This window comes from Pelophylax lessonae (genome assembly GCF_965119305.1).
Source record: "Pelophylax lessonae genome assembly, chromosome: 2".
Lineage (NCBI taxonomy): Eukaryota > Metazoa > Chordata > Amphibia > Anura > Ranidae > Pelophylax > Pelophylax lessonae.
Window position 1 is genome coordinate 552,120,867 of NC_138769.1, and position 19,583 is coordinate 552,140,449.

The following is a 19,583-nucleotide window of genomic DNA, read 5'->3' on the forward strand; positions in this document are numbered from 1 at the left end:
TTTTAAAGCATCCCTCCTTCTCTTCCCTGCCTGTTTTTTTTTCTCCACAGATTATTGGTGCACAAAATCATATATAAACCAATGTGATATACAATACAACAATATATTCCAATAATGAAATAAAGGAAGAGTGTATGAAATCTAAGTCAATAAAAAGTCCATATATATAATGCCATAATACCATATATATGTGACAAAACAAGATGAATATAATTTCATATCTGCTGTTAATGGGAAAGAACGTCCCAACCAGGGCCGGCCTTAGGTGTTCAAGCGCCCTGTGCGAGCTGATCCTGTGGCGCCCCCACCAGCGCCCTGCACATTTTTTCTTGCACTTTTTTTGCACTTCATTTGACTTTTCTTTTTATGATCACTACAAACTTTGCCCCCCTTACATTAGAGACCCTCCTTACATCAGAGACCCCCCAACGGAGCCCCCCTTACAACAGAAACCCCCCACAGAGGCCCCACTTACATCAGAGACCCCCCACACAAAGCACCCTTACAGCAGAGACCCCCCAGCCCCCACAAAGAGCCCCCTTTACATCAGAGACCCCCCACACAGAGCCCCCCTTACATCAAAGACCCCCCACACAGAGCCCCCTTACATCAGAGACCCCCATACAGAGCCCCCTTTACATCAGAGACCCCCCCACACAGAGCTCCCCTTACATCAGAGACCCCCCCACAGAGCCCCCTTACATCAGAGCCCCCCCACACAAAGCCCCCCTTACATCAGAGACCCTAATACAGAGCCCCCTTACATCAGAGACCGCCCACACAAAGCCCCCCCTTACATCAGAGACCCCCCATGTTTCCCTTAACCAAGATGGCCGCCAGTGCCTCGATCGCACTGCGCATGCGCACGTGCCTCTACTGCGCGGCCGCCGGAATCCCCGCCTCCCAGCGCTGAGACGTCAGCGAATGGAGACAAGGAGGGGAGGAGCGGAGTGGCCGAAGGCCGACACACATGTCAGAGCGCCGAGAGGCGCATGTGGGAGCACTCCACGCCGGCCCAGCGGAAGCCTGGAGCGGAACAACGCTACCCAAATGGCCAGAGACCAGGTACCCATGAAAAGGGGGGGGTATCTTTACCTTTGCCTTCCTATAGAAAAGGGGAGGGGGGAAGGCAGAATAGGGAGGATAATTGAAAGAGTAGGAGAGAGCAGTAAGGAGGGAAACCAAACAAAAAAGAAAAAGGGAAAGGCAGAGAAAATTAACGAGTAACGATGCAGCACAAAAAAAAATATCGGAGTAGAAGTATCGAAATCATCGAAAAAATGTAGTGAAGTAAAAGTAGAAGTAGGAGAAAAAAATTCTACTGTAGGAAAGTACAGATACCGCATTTCGGTACTTAAGTACAGTACTTAAGTAGTTCTACTTCGTTACTATACATCTCTGGTTGGGAACACTAAGGGATTGATTTACCAAAGACAAATAGGCTGTGTACTTTGCAAAGTGCATATGCGCTCTGCAAGTGCAGTTGCTCCAGACTCAAGTAAATGAGATAAAGCTTTACTTTGCAAAAATACCCACTCACAAGCAGGGAAAATAAAAAGAACAGCATTTTTGCTTGCACATGATTGAATGAAGTAAGCAGGGCTTCTGCTCGTTTACTAAGCTCTCGAGCAACTGCTCTTGCAGGGTGCCACTGCACTTTGCAAAGTGCACAGTCTAGCCTTCAGTAAATCAACCCCTATGTGTCATTTCTGTCTGCTGCTTCATTCCTCTGCTATCAGCATCAGTCACGAGTCACTTCTGACGAGTTTTCCTGACACCAAGAGAAAAATGGGGACAGGAGAGGAATCTCCAGCTGATTGACTGCCTCATATCTGTTCCTGTGTGCTGTGTGAAGAGGGTGTGTTCCCTCCCTCCAATCAGCTCCCAGAGCTCTCCTCACTGAGCTCTGTAGAGTGTAACTTCAACTCTCCGCCCCCTTTTTTCTGACTGCTGAGACGAGCTTTATAAATTCTGCACTTTTGATGGCTGTAGACATGAGAAGACTGCAGATAAACAGGTACAACTTATAGAAGAGGATTTGTTTAACCTATGTGTATCACCTGAGGCCAGTCACTTCACTGGGTATATGTAAGGGCTTACAACCACTTTAACAGATCATTTTCAGGAAGAACTTGGTATTGCAGTAACTGTATATTGCTAATACATGTATTAATAGTACAAAGTACATAAATTTCCTTTTTTATTTCACATGCTTTCATTTAAATATTTCTTCGTTTGCACATGCTGACAAAGCTGTTCAGTAAATGTGAAGGTACAGTGCCTTGTGAAAGTATTCGGCCCCCTTGAACTTTGCGACATTTTGCCACATTTCAGGCTTCAAACATAAAGATATAAAACTGTAATTTTTTGTGAAGAATCAACAACAAGTGGGACACAATCATGAAGTGGAACGAAATTTATTGGATATTTCAAACTTTGTTAACAAATAAAAAACTTAAAAATTGGGCGTGCAAAATTATTCAGCCCCTTTACTTTCAGTGCAGCAAACTCTCTACAGAAGTTCAGTGAGGATCTCTGAATGATCCAATGTTGACCTAATGACTGATGATGATAACTAGAATCCACCTGTTTGTAATCAAGTCTCCGTATAAATGCACCTGCACTGTGATAGTCTAAGAGGTCAGTTTAAAGCGCAGAGAGCATCATGAAGAACAAGGAACACACCAGGCAGGTCCGAGATACTGTTGTGGAGAAGTTTAAAGCCGGATTTGGATACAAAAATATTTCCCAAGCTTTAAACATCCCAAGGAGCACTGTGCAAGCGATAATATTGAAATGGAAGGAGTATCAGACCACTGCAAATCTACGAAGACCTGGCCATCCCTCTAAACTTTCAGCTCATACAAGGAGAAGACTGATCAGAGATGCAGCCAAGAGGCCCATGATCACTCTGGATGAACTGCAGAGATCTACAGCTGAGATGGGAGACTCTGTCCATAGGACAACAATCAGTCGTATACTGCACAAGTCTGGCCTTTATGGAAGAGTGGCAAGAAGAAAGACATTTCTTAAAGATATCCAAAAAAAGTGTCGTTTAAAGTTTGCCACAAGCCACCTGGGAGACACACCAAACATGTGGAAGAAGGTGCTCTGGTCAGATGAAACCAAAATCGAACTTTTTGGCAACAACGCAAAACGTTATATTTGGCGTAAAAGCAACACAGCTCATCACCCTGAACACACCATCCCCACTGTCAAACATGGTGGTGGCAGCATCATGGTTTGGGCCTGATTTTCTTCAGTAGGGACAGGGAAGATGGTTAAAATTGATGGGAAGATGGATGGAGCCAAATACAGGACCATTCTGGAAGAAAACCTGATGGAGTCTGCAAAAGACCTGAGACTGGGACGGAGATTTGTCTTCCAACAAGACAATGATCCAAAACATAAAGCAAAATCTACAATGGAATGGTTCACAAATAAACATATCCAGGTGTTAGAATGGCCAAGTCAAAGTCCAGACCTGAATCCAATCGAGAATCTGTGGAAAGAACTGAAAACTGCTGTTCACAAACGCTCTCCATCCAATCTCTCTGAGCTCGAGCTGTTTTGCAAGGAGGAATGGGCAAAAAATTGCAGTCTCTCGATGTGCAAAACCGATAGAGACATACCCCAAGCGACTTACAGCTGTAATCGCAGCAAAAGTTGGCACTACAAAGTATTAACTTAAGGGGGCTGAATAATTTTGCACGCCCAATTTTTCAGTTTTTTATTTGTTAAAAAAGTTTGAAATATCCAATTAATTTCGTTACACTTCATGATTGTGTCCCACTTGTTGTTTATTTTTCACAAAAAATTACAGTTTTATATCTTTATGTTTAAGGCCTGAAATGTGGCAAAAGGTTGCAAAGGTCAAGGGGGCCGAATACTTTTGCAAGGCACTGTATTAGTGTCGGTTCACACTTCCGCGTTTGCGGAGATCGCATGTAATTCGTAGCGCACTGCTCCTAATTACATGTGATCTGATGTGCTGATGCGAGTTCAGCCATACACTTTGTATGGCTGAATTCGCACTGTATCTGCACCAAACGCGCACATGAGGCTTTTTTTGAGCCGCAGTAGAATCGGATCGCACAGTGGTTCACACTTGTGCGATCAGATTCTGTGCGTGCTTGCAGATTGCACTGCGATATGCGATCGCAACTGGGGGTGTTGTTAACTTTTAATTGACACCCCCTGCGTATCGCATATGGCAGTGTGAACTGCCAGATGTGTGGATGCGATGCGGGAACATGCTGCGTTCCCGCATCGCAGAAGTGTGAACCGGCACTTAGGGAATGAAACAATTTATAACAGTACCAGCATTGTTTTGAATGTTTACTTTTTATTCATCTAGTTGAAATCCTTTTTTTTTTTTACTTTACTTTTACTTTTTTACTTTTTTACTTTTACTTACTTTTACTTTTTGTTGCAACTGCTCATCCCAGACAGTGGTATGGATTGCCAGTCTCTGTCACTGTCTCTCTTGCTGTATAACTTGGTCTGCATGTAAATGTGGAGAACAATACGAGTAAAAATTGAGGGAAATAAAAAAAAACAAAAATTCATATACAAAATACTGTTGCTGTGTGTGTTAAAGTGTATGTTACCCCGACATTGGTATATGTCTTTGTTACCACTATCCTGTTCTCTTTGTATTGCTTCCTGTGTGTGAAATACCTGGTGATCCTGACAGTCCCCCTGCTTTCCTATTTCAAACTAACCATGCTAGGCATGGAAGAACATCTATCACAATGGGGTCAGTTTACTCCTTTGTATTCTACTTGGTAGCATGGTCTGCCTGTAATCTATTGATGACTTCTTTCAACAAGACCCCCTGCATAGCTAATTACAGGAAAGATCAGTGTACATTTGTTTCTCTGCCTCCTGTTGACATGCTCCTGCATTCTCCACCCCCACTTCTCTATAAGCCTCTTATGCAGACAGATAAGAACAGAGGTCATGTAATCACTTATAAATAAAAAAAATAGAAAAAAAGTATTTAGAATATATTGTATACATACAGTATATGTTTTGGGTTGTTTTACAATGTAAAGGTTCACATATACTTTAAGTACATACTGTGAAAGGAATGCATTTTTTTGTGACAACGATCCTTTAAGTTTCTGTGTACACAAGTAATATGTGGATTTATCTTTTGACAGGTGACAGCTCCAGGAATAGAGTCTGTCAGCTGTGAGTATTCTGCTACGAGGAAAGAATAATGGGGCCACAAAGGGAGAAATAGATACTGTAGACCTTTTCAACATTAAGTGAACATTTACAAGCATGTGCCATTTAACAATAGCGTGCCATGAACCATAGATCAGTCCCAATTACTGCATCTTCAGACCTTAGATCAGCCTCAGTTCCCTGTACCTTCAGACCGCAGATCAGCCCCAGCCCCCTGTACCTTCAGACCTCAGATCAGCCCCAGTTCCCTGTACCTTCAGACCTCAGATCAGCCCCAGTTCCCTGTACCTTCAGACCTCAGATCAGCCCCAGTTCCCTGTACCTTCAGACCTCAGATCAGCCCCAGTTCCCTGTACCTTCAGACCTCAGATCAGCCCCAGTCCCCTGTACCTCCAGACCGCAGATCAGCCCCAGTCCCTTGTACCTTCAGACCTCAGATCAGCCCCAGTTCCCTGTACCTTCAGACCTCAGATCAGCCCCAGTGTCCTGTACCTTCAGACTTCAGATCAGCCCCAGTTCCCTGTACCTTCAGACCTCAGATCAGCCCCAGTGTCCTGTACCTTCAGACCTCAGATCAGCCCCAGTTCCCTGTACCTTCAGTCCTCAGATCAGCCCCAGTTCCCTGTACCTTCAGACCTCAGATCAGCCCCAGTGTCCTGTACCTTCAGACCTCAGATCAGCCCCAGTTCCCTGTACCTTCAGACCTCAGATCAGCCCCAGTGTCCTGTACCTTCAGACCTCAGATCAGCCCCAGCCCCCTGTACCTTCAGACCTCAGATCAGCCCCAGTTCCCTGTACCTTCAGACCTCAGATCAGCCCCAGTGTCCTGTACCTTCAGACCTCAGATCAGCCCCAGTTCCCTGTACCTTCAGACCTCAGATCAGCCCCAGTTCCCTGTACCTTCAGACCTCAGATCAGCCCCAGTGTCCTGTACCTTCAGACCTCAGATCAGCCCCAGTTCCCTGTACCTTCAGATCTCAGATCAGCCCCAGTTCCCTGTACCTTCAGACCTCAGATCAGCCCCAGTGTCCTGTACCTTCAGACCTCAGATCAGCCCCAGTTGCCTGTACCTTCAGACCTCAGATCAGCCCCAGTGTCCTGTACCTTCAGACCTCAGATCAGCCCCAGTTCCCTGTACCTTCAGACCTCAGATCAGCCCCAGTGTCCTGTACCTTCAGACCTCAGATCAGCCCCAGTTCCCTGTACCTTCAGACCTTAGATCAGCCCCAGTTCTCTGTACCTTCAGACCTCAGATCAGCCCCAGTGTCCTGTACCTTCAGACCTCAGATCAGCCCCAGTTCCCTGTACCTTCATACCTCAGATCAGCCCCAGTTCCCTGTACCTTCAGACCTCAGATCAGCCCCAGTTCCCTGTACCTTCAGACCTCAGATCAGCCCCAGTGTCCTGTACCTTCAGACCTCAGATCAGCCCCAGTTCCCTGTACCTTCATACCTCAAATCAGCCCCAGTTCCCTGTACCTTCATACCTCAGATCAGCCCCAGTTCCCTGTACCCTTATACCTCAAATCAGCCCCAGTTCCCTGTACCTTCATACCTCAGATCAGCCCCAGTTCTCTGTTCCTTCAGACCTCAGATCAGCCCCAGTGTCCTGTACCTTCAGACCTCAGATCAGCCCCAGTTCCCTGTACCTTCAGACCTCACATCAGCCCCAGTTCCCTGTACCTTCAGACCTCAGATCAGCCCCAGTGTCCTGTACCTTCAGACCTCAGATCAGCCCCAGTTCCCTGTACCTTCACACCTCAGATCAGCCCCAGTCCCCTGTACCTTCAGACCTCAGATCAGCCCCAGTTCCTTGTACCTTTAGACCTCAGATCAGCCCCAGTTCCCTGTACCTTCAGACCTCAGATCAGCCCCAGTTCCCTGTACCTTCAGACCTCAGATCAGCCCCAGTTCCCTGTACCTTCAGACCTCAGATCAGCCCCAGTTCCCTGTACCTTCAGACCTCAGATCAGCCCCAGTTCCCTGTACCTTTAGACCTCAGATCAGCCCCAGTTCCCTGTACCTTTAGGCCTCAAAAAGACCCAATGCATGCAGCTTTATACCTCAGTTAAGCCTCAATTCCTGCACCTTCACACCTTAGATCAGCCCCAGTTTGTGCACCTTCAGGAAGACTGGGGGCTTTTACCTTCAGTGCTGATGCTAATGGATCAAATAGAAGAGGGTAGGCAGATGGGCTTCTTCACATAACAATGCCTGAAGCCACAGATGGGCCTAGGCTGGTACTGGGAGGAGGGCTGGCTCCTGAATCTCAAAGATTTAAGGGGGGCCTCTCTGAAACATCATGTTAAGTCATGATGCAGGGGAGCAGGTCATAACTTGAAATTGATGGCCCATAACAGCAGCACCGTATTTGTGGGGAGCAGGGGCCCAGCAGGAGCCAGTCTAAGCATGCACGCATACCATATGACAATCATTTTAGTGCTACTGGAAGTAACATCACATGCCCACTCTGGCACACTTGCCTTAGATGGCCTATCACTGCTGTAGAGTATGATGCAGCACTTTCACGAGAAATCATAGGATGTACTACTTTGATTTACTATTACTATAAACATTTTTTTTTTGTATGTGTATGTGTTTTCAGCAGCAGTGCCAGCTCCATCGGTGAGTACCTTAGTAATTATTCTACCTCTAATCACTGTATGTGTTTACTATTTATCTTTCTGAGGTTCAATGCATAGATAAAATAACTGCATGTTTACCATTTTCCCTGCCTCAGGGCTTGTGATTTACACCCTTCTGCCACACAGCACAATTGGGCAAATGACACACACATTTTCTGATTCAGTTATGCAACTTTCTATGTCACCTCTGTTTTTTCATCCTGCTTACTGGACAATGAATAATTTGCTGTCAAAGTCACCAGCATTGAAAGTTTGTCTGGGGCTGGTGATACTTCTAGGAGAGATAGAACGTTTCAACAGCACAGATTCAGAAAAAAAATCCTCCCACTCCACATGTCTGGATATCTGTGGCATCTTGCGGCACTAGAGTCCTGAAACACATCTACAGCCAAAACCTTTTTTTTTTTTTTTTTTTTAGTCTTTGGAAAGAGTGAGAAATAAAAAATCCTATATCAGTTTTTACTGCTTCTGTAGACCTATTGGGGAGATTTCCTCATGTTTCCTGTCCAGATTGAACCATATAATATAATAAACAGTAAAGCTGTTCATAGACGGTAGGAAACTTGGCCGGTTCAGCAGGACCAGGCCAAGATTTGAACCACGTATGAGCAGGCTAAATGTACCCAAGTTGATCAATCAATCAATTTGGGTACAACCAGCCTACCGGATTTTTACATGTGACTATCGCTAGAGGCTGTGTTCTTCAGGTGGGGATGGCTTTCCCCCTTTGGGAAAACACAATGGCTTGGTGGGTGGGATTCCCCTGTCAACACTGTCTGGTTGCAGGAAAGAAATTTACTCTGTCTAGGACTGGCCTAAGTGTGGGGAAATCTCCAAGAAAACCCAGATTGCAATAAAAACACTCATGTTAGTGCAGTAGGGGGAAGCTAAAACTCCTGCCAGCATTTTATTGCAGTCTTTTTTTGCCATTTGAGATTTTCCCTTTTTTCTGGCTGTAACACCCTCTGTATCCAAAACCAAAAAAATAACTTTAAAGTAAATTGACTTGAGTAAAATGTATGACTTTAGCGAAGTTGCATTGCATGGATTGTATTACCAATCAACTGATTTTTCTTGTTGCTTTAATGTTCGCTCACAAAATCCAGCGGCAGGCAAAAGTCGGGGATGGTAGCGGTCAGTAGTATAATGCAGGCACAGGCAGAGGTGATGGCAGGCATCAGATAGTAGATAGAGGTCAGGGCAGGCAATGGTCTGTAAGCATAATATAAAGGCAGGTAGAGGTTAGGGTGGGTGATGGTCAGCAAGCATAATCAACAGACAGGCAGGAGTCGGGACAGACTGCCTGGAGCAAAAGGTTCAGACAGGCAGAGGACAATAGGCTAACAGTCAGCAAGGTAAGAACAGAGGGTATTATGTGCAGTGCCAGCATAGTACAAAGCTATCACAAGCCCAGAGTCCTGGGCTTTAGATGTTTAAATAGAGTACCTGGGACACTGCGGCCAAGCAGAGAGGTGAGGAGTTGCTGCTAGCGCTATAGCTGGTGCCTGGCTATAGACAAAGGAAGAGTCAAGGAAGAGTGTGGCCATCGGCCATTCAGCATGGAGGAGGCTTTCCAGCAGACTGCCGGGAGGCTGTGATAGACTGCATTGGATTGCATCAGAGAGGTGTTGAGAGACATTCCTGACAGTTGCTCTGAACTGCTCTTTAATTCTTTCAGGACATAAATATTCTTCTGAATGTCGTTCTGAAATATTGTTCTAATGCAGTTGTCTTCTACTTTGTGCAGATGCCAAAGATGACTGTGGATGACAAGTCACCCTCTCAGGACATTCCAAAAAAGGTTTCTATTTGTTTTTGTGCACAGCATGTATTTCATTTTCAGAAACATATTATCTCTTTTGTACAGTACAGGATGCAGCACTTTACGTTAATGGGTTCTATGCAGGCTACCTTCAGATGAATGGATACTGGATACTAAACTTTGTTAGAGCCATCCCTACTGCACGCTCATATAACCTGACCCACTCCGCGAGACTCCAGTTTTTCAATAGGTCATGGACCTTCTCCTTTGGGGAAGTTTTTTTTTAGTTTACATCATTCCTTTCTCTTTTCAGACACTTATATCAAGGTCTTACTGCTTATTGCTCTAGGCTATCTAACAGTTTTCGGGTCGATAATACTTGGTGCTGTACTTTAAAGAGATACAGTACTAAAGTCTTGTTTTGTTTCCTTTATAAATAAAAAAACATGTCATACTTACCTGCTCTTTGCAGTGGTTTTGCACAAAGTAGTTCAGATCCTCCTCTTCTCGGGGTCCCTCGCCGGTGCTCCTGGCCCCTCCCTTCTGTCGAGTGCCCCCAGCTTGCTGTGGGGGCACCGGAACTGAGCCGCAGCTCGGTGTGTCCATTCAGATGTGGAGCCATGGTTCAGCCCCCCCCTCTCTCCTCATTGGCTAACTGACTTTGACAGCAGTGGGAGCCAATGGCGCTGCTGCTGTGTCTCAGCCAATCAGGAGGGAGAGACCCAGATGGCCAAGGCACTCGTCCACATCGCAGGATCAAGATGGGCTCAGGTAAGTATTAGGGGGACTGCTGCACACAGAAGATTTTTATCCTAATGCATACAATGCATTAGGATAAAAAAACCTCTGCCTTTAGAACCACTTTAAGGACTGTACATAGACCACACTGTGTGGGGCCGGTCTATAATGTTTGCTTCAGGCACTGGATCCTGCGTTAAGTGCTCACCCAGGCACGGAGCTCAACATGTGTAGTTAGATACATGGTGTTAAACAGGTCCAGGGACATGATCCATTTCTATGGTTCCCTGACCCTGAAGACTCCTTCAAGGCTATGCCCACCGTGACAGGCTAGGCCCTTGGCTTTACTGTTTTGCTTAATGCTCTTGAGAATGTACTTTGGCAAGTCTCCAGATTGTCTCTTTTCTCTGTACAATTGCCCAGGATCTTGTGTTAAAAAATTTGATCAGCTGAAAACGCTTGTAAAATGTGTCTTTTACGCATGCCTTTTTGATGGTGAATGCCTATTTGCGGAATCCCTTGGTAAAGCCATCAAGGAAGTCACTGAGAAAAAGGTATTTTTACCTCACAAGAAAAAGCTTAAGCCTCCTTCTCCTATGGCTACTACTTCTACTTGGCAAAAGGGACCTTTGCTCTCCCCAAGCCATCAACCTCCAAACCAAGGCTTAGTACTTTTTGTTGCAAGCCTTAGACCCCTATTTCAGCCAAACCTGTGGAGAAGCCCCACTCACAACAAATGGTAGCCCTCACTCCTGTCAGTGGTAGGACATCTGTTGGCATTTTCCTTTGTCCATAAAAGATTGCTTCCACATGCGGACCCTCAGATCCAAAAGCCCCTCAGTTCACTTCCGCATAAGGGTTCTGGGCCTAATAGTAGTCTCCTTTGAGGTAATTATCTTGTCCAGTTTTACTTCAGATCACTTCAGCTGCATCTCTCCACCTTGTGAAACAAACTGATCCACTCTCTTGATTGTTCTATGCATCTATCCAGCCAGACAAAGTTATCCTTGACATGAATCGCTAATTCTGCCATGGAGGGGGGAAAGTCATTCCTTCTCATGCCCAGGGAAAGTGGTGACATGGACGCTAGACTTACAGGCTGGGGTGGAGTTTACAACTTCCTAACTATTCATGGGACATAGTCCTCAGTGAAGTTGAAACTCTTCATTAACAATCTGGAACTGAACGCTGAATCCCCCTTTTGCAAGGTCACCCAGTTAGGGTGCAGTCGGACAATGCCACAGCAGTGCCCTAAATAAACCATTAGGGGTCACCAGAAATCAAGCTGCTGAAACAGACGTGATACTGTCCTGGGTGTAAATTCACATTCTAGCTGACTCTGCCGTCTACATTGCTGGTGTGGGCAATGGACAGGCTGACTTTCTAGCCTGCCAATGCCTAGATTTGGAGAAATGGTCTCTGCGCTCTGAGATCTTTCAGAATCTTTGTCTTAGGTAGACCAAACTGGACAACCAGTTGTGAACATCCTGGTTCCCAGGTTAAACAACAGGCTGAACATATTTGAAACCAGTACCAGCTACCTCCTGGCCTTTGTTATACACCTTCCCTCTGATAAAACTTCTCCTTTATGTGCAATGCAAGATAGAGGAGCTTCTGGTGACCCTCATTGCACCAAATTCGGCCAGAAGAATGTAGTACACAGACATACTGGTCCTCCAGTCTTTGCCTCTTGCAAGCAGACCAGCCTTGGTGCAAGGCCCTCTATTTCATACTCTATTTCAGACTGTCTTTGAAAACGCCCAGAGGGAGGGTGAAACGCGTTGACGCAACTTCTGGCACGGACTAGACGTATCGTCACTTCCGGGTTAAGCACTTCCTGGTCACACTGTGGAACGCACGCTAACTGCGGCAACCACGAGTTTGTGATAAATGCGATACCATTTTATTCTGTTTGTGAGTATGTTTTAAAACCTTTTATTTGGCAATAAATCATAAATACATACTTCACTATGTGCGGTCCTTTTATATTTTAATGTGGATACGGAGGCGGATCATACCCACTTCTATCCGAGGACATATGAATACACCGAATGATGGTCCCTAAAAGGAGGCTCTGTGTGGTATATACTTCAAGCGCTAACAATCTGGCATTGTGGTGAGTGGGGAACCAAGAGGGGTCACCATCCCCTTGGAGCACCTATAAGTTATTTCTGCACTTGAGCACTTTATTTGGATTTCTTCACAGATATCACAAGGACTATTTATTTACTTATTTATTTCACAAATATCACTAAAATTGTCATTGCAGTTTTTTATATGCTAGCGCTGCTTAATTTTGGTTTTATATATTTTTACCTAAGGTTTACTTAGAGTTGCAGCAGCTGCATACTTGCACTTATATATTTTATGCATTTTTATATATTTATGTCCACGTATTTATTTATTTAAAGAGAGCATTTATTCACTACTTTTTATCAAGTTTTGGTTCATTTATATTGTTTTATCATCTCACTAGCGCGGGAATTAATATAGATATTTCACAGGTATTTACTATTGCCCTGGTGTTGCAAGCTCTGACCGAGTGAGCTACACTTTTACACCAGGACCTGGAGGGGAAACCGCTTCCCCCTGTCTTTGCGGAGCTGGTGGATCAGTTGGTCCAGGGGCTACAGTTTATCTGTGATGCCTCTTGGATGCGGCTCCTTTGATTTCTAGGCTGTCTGTATCAGCAGTGGTCCTTCTGTGTATTATCTGGCTGAAATACTGGTCTGCGGACCAGACTTCTAAAAAGGCCTTATCTGATCTCCCCCTTGTAGGGGTTTGCCTCTTTAGAGCTTCCTTGGATGACATTGTTAATGGTCTCATAGGAGGGAAGAGTACTCTTCTTCCGCAGGCTACCAAGGGCAAGGAGCCCCGTCATAGACGTGGGCCATTCTCCTAGGCTCAGAAGAGGTTTTTTCATCCCTCAGGGTCTCAAGACTAGGGATCAAAAGTCAGGGCCTCCACCAGGGGTTGAAAGATGACCAGGTCTGGCAAGCCACGAGCGGGCTCTTCTAGATCTGCAGACAAGGCTGCTTCTTCTGCATGAAGGGGCACCCTCACCTGTATCTGGGGTGGGGGGACGTCTTTGCTGGTTTCCAGATCCGTGGACCTCCCTGGTATAGGACACGTCGGTCCACAAACTTATTCGGTCAGGCTACGAGATGGAGTTCAGTCTTATCCTCTGGAAAGGTTCTTCCATTTCAACCTGCATGTGTCCCCAGATCACTTATGGGTCTCCTTCGGCTAGTGCAAGACTTGTTCCTTCAAGGGGTGAATGTTCCGGTTCTGATTTCGGAACATTTTCAGGGGTTTTTTTTTGAGCAAACCTCTTTACAGTTCCCAGGAAGGAAGGCAAGGTACGTCCAGTTCTGGACCTCAAGGCGCTAAACTGCTGGTGCGAGTACAGAATTTCCGTGTGGAGTTCATTCACACGGTAGTGGCGTCCCTATGTCAGGGGGATTTCTTCTCGCTTCTATCGACATCAAGGACTCCTACATGCACATTCTACTATGTGCCGGTCACCAACGCTTCCTCTGTTTTGCCGTGGGCAAGGAGCATTTTCGGTTTACGGCGTGGACCTTGGTTTTGCCTCCGCGCCTGTCTGTCATTCCTTCCTAAGGTGGTCTCTGACTGTCATTTGAATGAAGACATTATGTTGCTTTCCCTGTGTTCGAGGCTAAACATCCAAAGGAAATTACCTTGCATGCCTTGGATGTGGTCCGGTCAATTAGGGTGTACCTTGCAGCTACGGAGTCTTTTAGGAAGTCAGACTCTCTATTTGGGCTCACGGACAGACCTCCCAAGGGGTTGTCTGCTACTTCTGTGACCATTTCCAGATGGATCAGACAGACGGTGTTTCAGGTCTATTGCATCAGGGGTCAGGTTCCTCCTTTCCCTGTCAAAGAGCACTCTACTAGGGCGCTTAGTGTCTCCTAGGCTTTCCGTCATCAATCATCATCAGTTTTGCTGTAAATTTACGGTTTTCCACACATATACTGTATGTATATACAGTTAGGTCCATATATATTTGGACACAGGCACAATTTTAGATTTCTTCAGGTATTTACTAAAACCTATTCAAGCTATAGCTATATAATGGACATGGAGTGGAATTGCACACTCTCAGGTTTAATTTGAGGGTATGTACATGAAAATCAGAGGAAGGGTTTAGGAATTACAGCTCTTAAGAATAGCCCCCCCCCCCCCTCTTTAAAGGGACCAAAAGTAATTAGACAATTGAATCAAAAGCTGTTTCATGGCCAGGTGTGGGCTACTTCTTGTTTTTTTATTCATCAGTTAGGCAGATAAAAGGTCTGGAGTTGATTCTAAGTGTGGTATTTGCATTTGGAATCTATTTCTGTGAACCTACATCATGCGTTCAAAGGAGCTGTCCATGCAAGTGAAACAGGCCATTGTTAGGCTTCAAAAACTAAACAAATCTATCAGAGAGAAAGCAGCAACATTAGGAGTGGCCAAATCAACAGTTTGGTACATTCTGAGGAAAGAACACACTGGTGAGCTCAGCTACATAAAAAGGCCTGGACGTCCACGGAAGACAACAGTGGTGGATGATCGTAGGATCCTCACTATGGTAAAAAAAAAAAGAAAAACAACATCCAGACAAGTGAAGGATACTCTCCAGGAGGTGGGCTTATCTTTGTCAAAGTCTACAATCAAGAGAAGACTTCATGAGAGCAAATACAAAGGGTTCACCACAAGGTGAAAACCATTTATAAGCCTGAAGAATAGAAAATCGAGATTAGACTTTGCCAAAAAACATCTAAAAAAGCCAGACCAGTTCTGGAAAAGTATTCTTTGGACGGATGAAACTAAGATTAATCTTTACCAGAATGACAGGAAGGTAAAAGTGTGGAGAAGGCTTGGAGCAACTCATGATCCATAGCACACAACATCATTTTTAAAACATGGTGGAGGCAGTGTGATGGCATGGACATGCATGGCTTCAAGTGGCACTGGGTCATTGATTATTACTGATGATGTGACAAAAGACAGAAGCACCTAGATGAATTCTGCAGTGTTTACAGATATACTGTCAGCCCAGAGTCAGCCAAATGCAGCAAAGTTGATTGGACGGTGCTTCACAGTACAGATGGACAATTATCCATAACACACTGCAAAAGAAACCCAGGAGCTTTTGAAGGAAATGAAGTGGAATATTCTGCAATGGCCGAGTCAATCACCTGATCTCAACCCAATTGAGCATGTATTTCAGAGCCTGGCAAAGCATCAGAAAGGAGGAAACCCAGTCTTAGGTATGGTCCCCATGGGTTCCAGACTTCAGGCAGTCATTGCCAGTAAAGGATTCTCAATAAAATAATAAAAATTAACCATTTTTTATGATTATATTAATTTGTCCAATTACATTTGAGCCCCAGAAAATGGGGGGGATTGTGTATAAAAATAGTTACAGTTCTCCTCCCCACACAAGAAACACTGCAGTTCACGTTCTCCTCGCTGCTAAACTATCTATAACGAGACGATGGAGATACCCAGATCCCCCGTCACTGAGGGAAGTAATAGAACTTGTCGATACCCACTGCACTTACGAAACCATGATGGCGGTAGCCAGTGGGAAGCTGGCGCAATCAAAACGTAACTGGCAACCATGGTCAGGTGGTTGGTCTCCTCCCCTGAACACAGTTAGTACCCAAGGGGGTGTCCAAGGGGAGCGAGTGACCCAGGCCTGATTAGACCTAGTTATCTTTGATGTTCTAATGATACATTTGCTGGCTTCTGTAACCTCTTAATGTTCTCTGCTTTATAAGTGTATCCCACTTTATACATTTTCTTGTTCTGGTAGTCTTGCACGACACCAATGTTGTACGCTTATATGTTTTCTCATTCTCACCCCCCCCCCCCTCCCTCCTCGTATTAGGGACTAATGTCCCCCAGGAACAGTCCAAGCACTGCTTGGGTAGGTTTATCTTAAGTGGTTGTGGGAGCAGCCCCTCCTCGGGCACAGTTTGCTCCCAGTGGGGTGCCTGGGGAGGAAGAGCTGCCTCTCTTGCTAACGCATGGACTTACGACCTTTGAGCACATGTTTGTACCCATGAACTGTTCCTGCATGTTATCGCACTTGTTATTGGATATGTACCCTTTTCTGAGTACTTTCAGCTACTGTTAACGCTGTTGTTATCTACTTGTTCTTGTTGAAAACCAATAAAAACCATTGAAACCAAAAATAGTTGCAGTTCCTAAAATTTGTACTTGATATTTACGTTCAACCCCTTGAATTAAAGCTGAAAGTCTGCACTTCAAATTAATTTAGATTGTTTAGTTTTAATTTTATTCTAGTGGTATACAGAACTAAAAGTATGAACATGTTGCCTGTGTCCAAATACATATGGACCTAACTGTATATATTTTTTATTTATTTATTTATTTTAATCTTAGAAATCCCTGTGGACAGAGCACAAAGCACCAGATGGACGAACCTACTACTACAACACAGAAACCAAGCAATCCACCTGGGAGAAGCCAGATGAGTTGAAGTCTAAACCAGAAGTAAGATTATTTGTAAATAGATGTGTGGCCTTCACCATTAAAGGGAGCTCAGACTAGTATATATTGAAAAGATTGCCCTTAGAGATCCCACACTTCTGACCTCTGTGGAATTACAACACAGGGTAAATAAGTATCTAAATATAGCAGTCCAAGAAAATAAAATCCAGGACACTCACAGTATGTTACTCTTCTTTATTTAGGCAAACGTTCCAAAAGGCTAAAATCAAGTAAAACACATCCAAATGAAGAACATTTCTCATGTAATTAGACACACGCTTTTTCAAGGCAGTTTCATCTATGTACTAAGTTCTTAAGGATCATAAGCAGGTTAATTCTGTATAATGATGATAATAAAATAATAGGCAAAAGCTGAGAGGCATAACTGTGTGTATACATGTAACATGCATCTGTAAATCTGCAGAGCACTCTTTACATCTGACTCAGCAGAGCCCCCCTTACATCTGAGTCTGCAGAGCCCCCTTTACATCAGTGCCCCCCTTTACAACACAGTCCGCAGAACCACTGTTACATCCGAGTCAGCAAAGCCCCCCCTTACATCAGAGTCTACAGAGCCCCCTTTACAGCACAGTCTGCAGAACCCCCCCTTACATCTGAGTCTGCAGAGCCCCACTTACATCTGAGTCCGCAGAGCGCCCCTTACATCTGATTTCACAGTGACCCTCCCTTAAATCAGAGTCCGCAGAGCCTCCTTACATCAGAGTCCACAGAGCCACCCTTACATCAGAGTCCGCAGAGCCCCCTTACATCTGAGTCCTAAGAGCCCCCTACACATCTAAGTCGAAAGAACCCTCCTACATCAGGGTCCGCAGGGCTCCCTTACATCAGAGTCCACAGAGCACCCCTTACATCTGAGTCTTCAGAGCCCCCCTTACATCAGAGCCTGCAGAATTTCCACTTACACTGTAAGGGGGATCACTGTGGACTCTGGAATGTAAAGAGGAACCCCGATTTAAGGTTGGCTCTGATGAAAGTGGGAATTCTGTGGACTCTGGTGTAAAAGGGAGCTCTGATGTAAGGGGGTCCCAAAGCCCCGCTTACATCAGAGTCCACAGAGCACCCCTTACATCTGAGTCCCTCTTACATTAGAGTACTCAGTAGGAGACAGGAGAGAGAAGGGAGCGAGGAAGGAGACATCACTCACGGTGGGTGGAGAGGCATCGGTTATTGATAGCTTTCCTCTTCTGACTGCTGGGATTGAAACTTCCCACCCACGCATCCCTTTTTCTGAGGCATAGCACTGCCAGGGATTGTGGGCTGGGCAGACACAGGAGGAGAGGGCAGAAGGAGGAGAAGCTGATCCTCTCTTTCTCCTCTCCTGTCCGTGCTGGGAGGGGGGGGGGGGTATTGTTAGTGCTGTCTCTGGACTGCATAATAGAGACACTCTCAGAGCCCTGTAGCCAGCAACCCCCCACAATGGCTGAACTGAAAAGAATGGCTGTTGAAATCCAGGTCTTAAAGGATAGAGGGATTTTTGAGTTTGTGGTTCCTAACTTCTAAAAGCAACAAAAGGCATTTCCAGGAAGATCTGTTATCATCTATTATGCTGCGCGGGCTTTGTGGTTCATCTTACGACATTGTGTGGACCTTTTATTTATTGTTTGTGGATTTTAGATTGGACTGTTCTGCGCTACACTTCCTTTTTATTTTGACTGCTTTTGAGGTTTTTGTGATCACCTTGAAGTGTTCAGATGGCATTCTATTAGTATCTATGTGTCCGCACTGATTGTTTTTTCTTACATTGTATCCTTTATTCCCGTTACTTTCAGCAGCATTCATGGATCTCTTTCAGTATTTGGAAGAAAGGTTAAGCTCAATGGAGTGGTAGATTTGTCTATGATGTTTAAGAAATTAGGTTTTATTTTTGAAAAGAAAAGCAAAGCCTGGTGGGCTATTGCATCTTTTGAGCGATATGCTAACAGTAAATTGGTACCAAGGCGCCTTAGATGGGATGTCCCACCCAATGATGGATTAATGGATGATGAATTACTACAGGAGTTTTTTGATAAAAAGGGTTAAGAACTAATGGATTTTTTGTTAAAAAGAAAACAAAGAAAGATGAGACTGATTGAAAAACAGATTATGGAAATTAAGATGAAAATGGAGCTCCATTAGAATTCATCAGATTTTCCTAAATTATCAAGTGAAACTTTGTTATCAAAATGGGATAAAGAGGCCCAGATTAAAAAGAAGGGAAAATGTATTACAGACTCTGGGTATTTCACACAGAAAGAAGTTTTTAATGGCAGGCCAATGTTCCCTTGTCTGAACAGTCAGAAGGTTATTTTTCTCCAACTGCAGCCAAAGTTGTGACTAAACATCACCCTTCCACCCCTAAACTTACTTCTAATCCTAGAACCCCATTACAGGGGAATAAATACTATGGCCAATCAGTGCAGCAACAGAGAGGACGAGGGGGCCCTGGTAGGGGAGGAGGGGATCAGGGATATGTCCCCCACCCACTGTCTTCTCATAGTTCCTACCATGGATATGAACCATGAGAACCTCATGGTTCATATCCAAGATGTTGGAATCATGAACGAAGGGGGGCACTCCCTGTGAGGGGCTGGTCCTCTAATAACCCTAATCCGGGGGGGGTTAGCAGTATAATAATTCCAAACACTCTGGATGGAGGGATAATTGCTATCAGGAAGTAGCCCCTGTCCTTGTTACCAATTGATACACCTACATAAAACAGAC

The 19,583-nt window shown here is 44.9% G+C and overlaps 1 protein-coding gene across 7 annotated transcripts in view; it reads left to right on the top strand.

Annotated features, from left to right (window-relative positions):
• The window catches only part of PRPF40B (pre-mRNA processing factor 40 homolog B), a 206,580-nt gene that overhangs the window by 27,208 nt on the left and 159,789 nt on the right, over window positions 1-19,583 (top strand). For 2 of the 7 annotated variants that reach the window (XM_082244918.1, XM_082244921.1), the window contains exons 5-8: window positions 5,166-5,196; window positions 7,798-7,817; window positions 9,585-9,638; window positions 16,755-16,865. In XM_082244918.1, the coding sequence (XP_082101044.1) occupies window positions 5,166-5,196; window positions 7,798-7,817; window positions 9,585-9,638; window positions 16,755-16,865 (216 nt within the window). Of the gene's footprint in view, window positions 1-5,165; window positions 5,197-7,797; window positions 7,818-9,584; window positions 9,639-16,752; window positions 16,866-19,583 lie in introns of all 7 variants that reach the window. The other 5 variants (XM_082244919.1, XM_082244922.1, XM_082244923.1 and 2 more) reach the window with 5 other exon arrangements.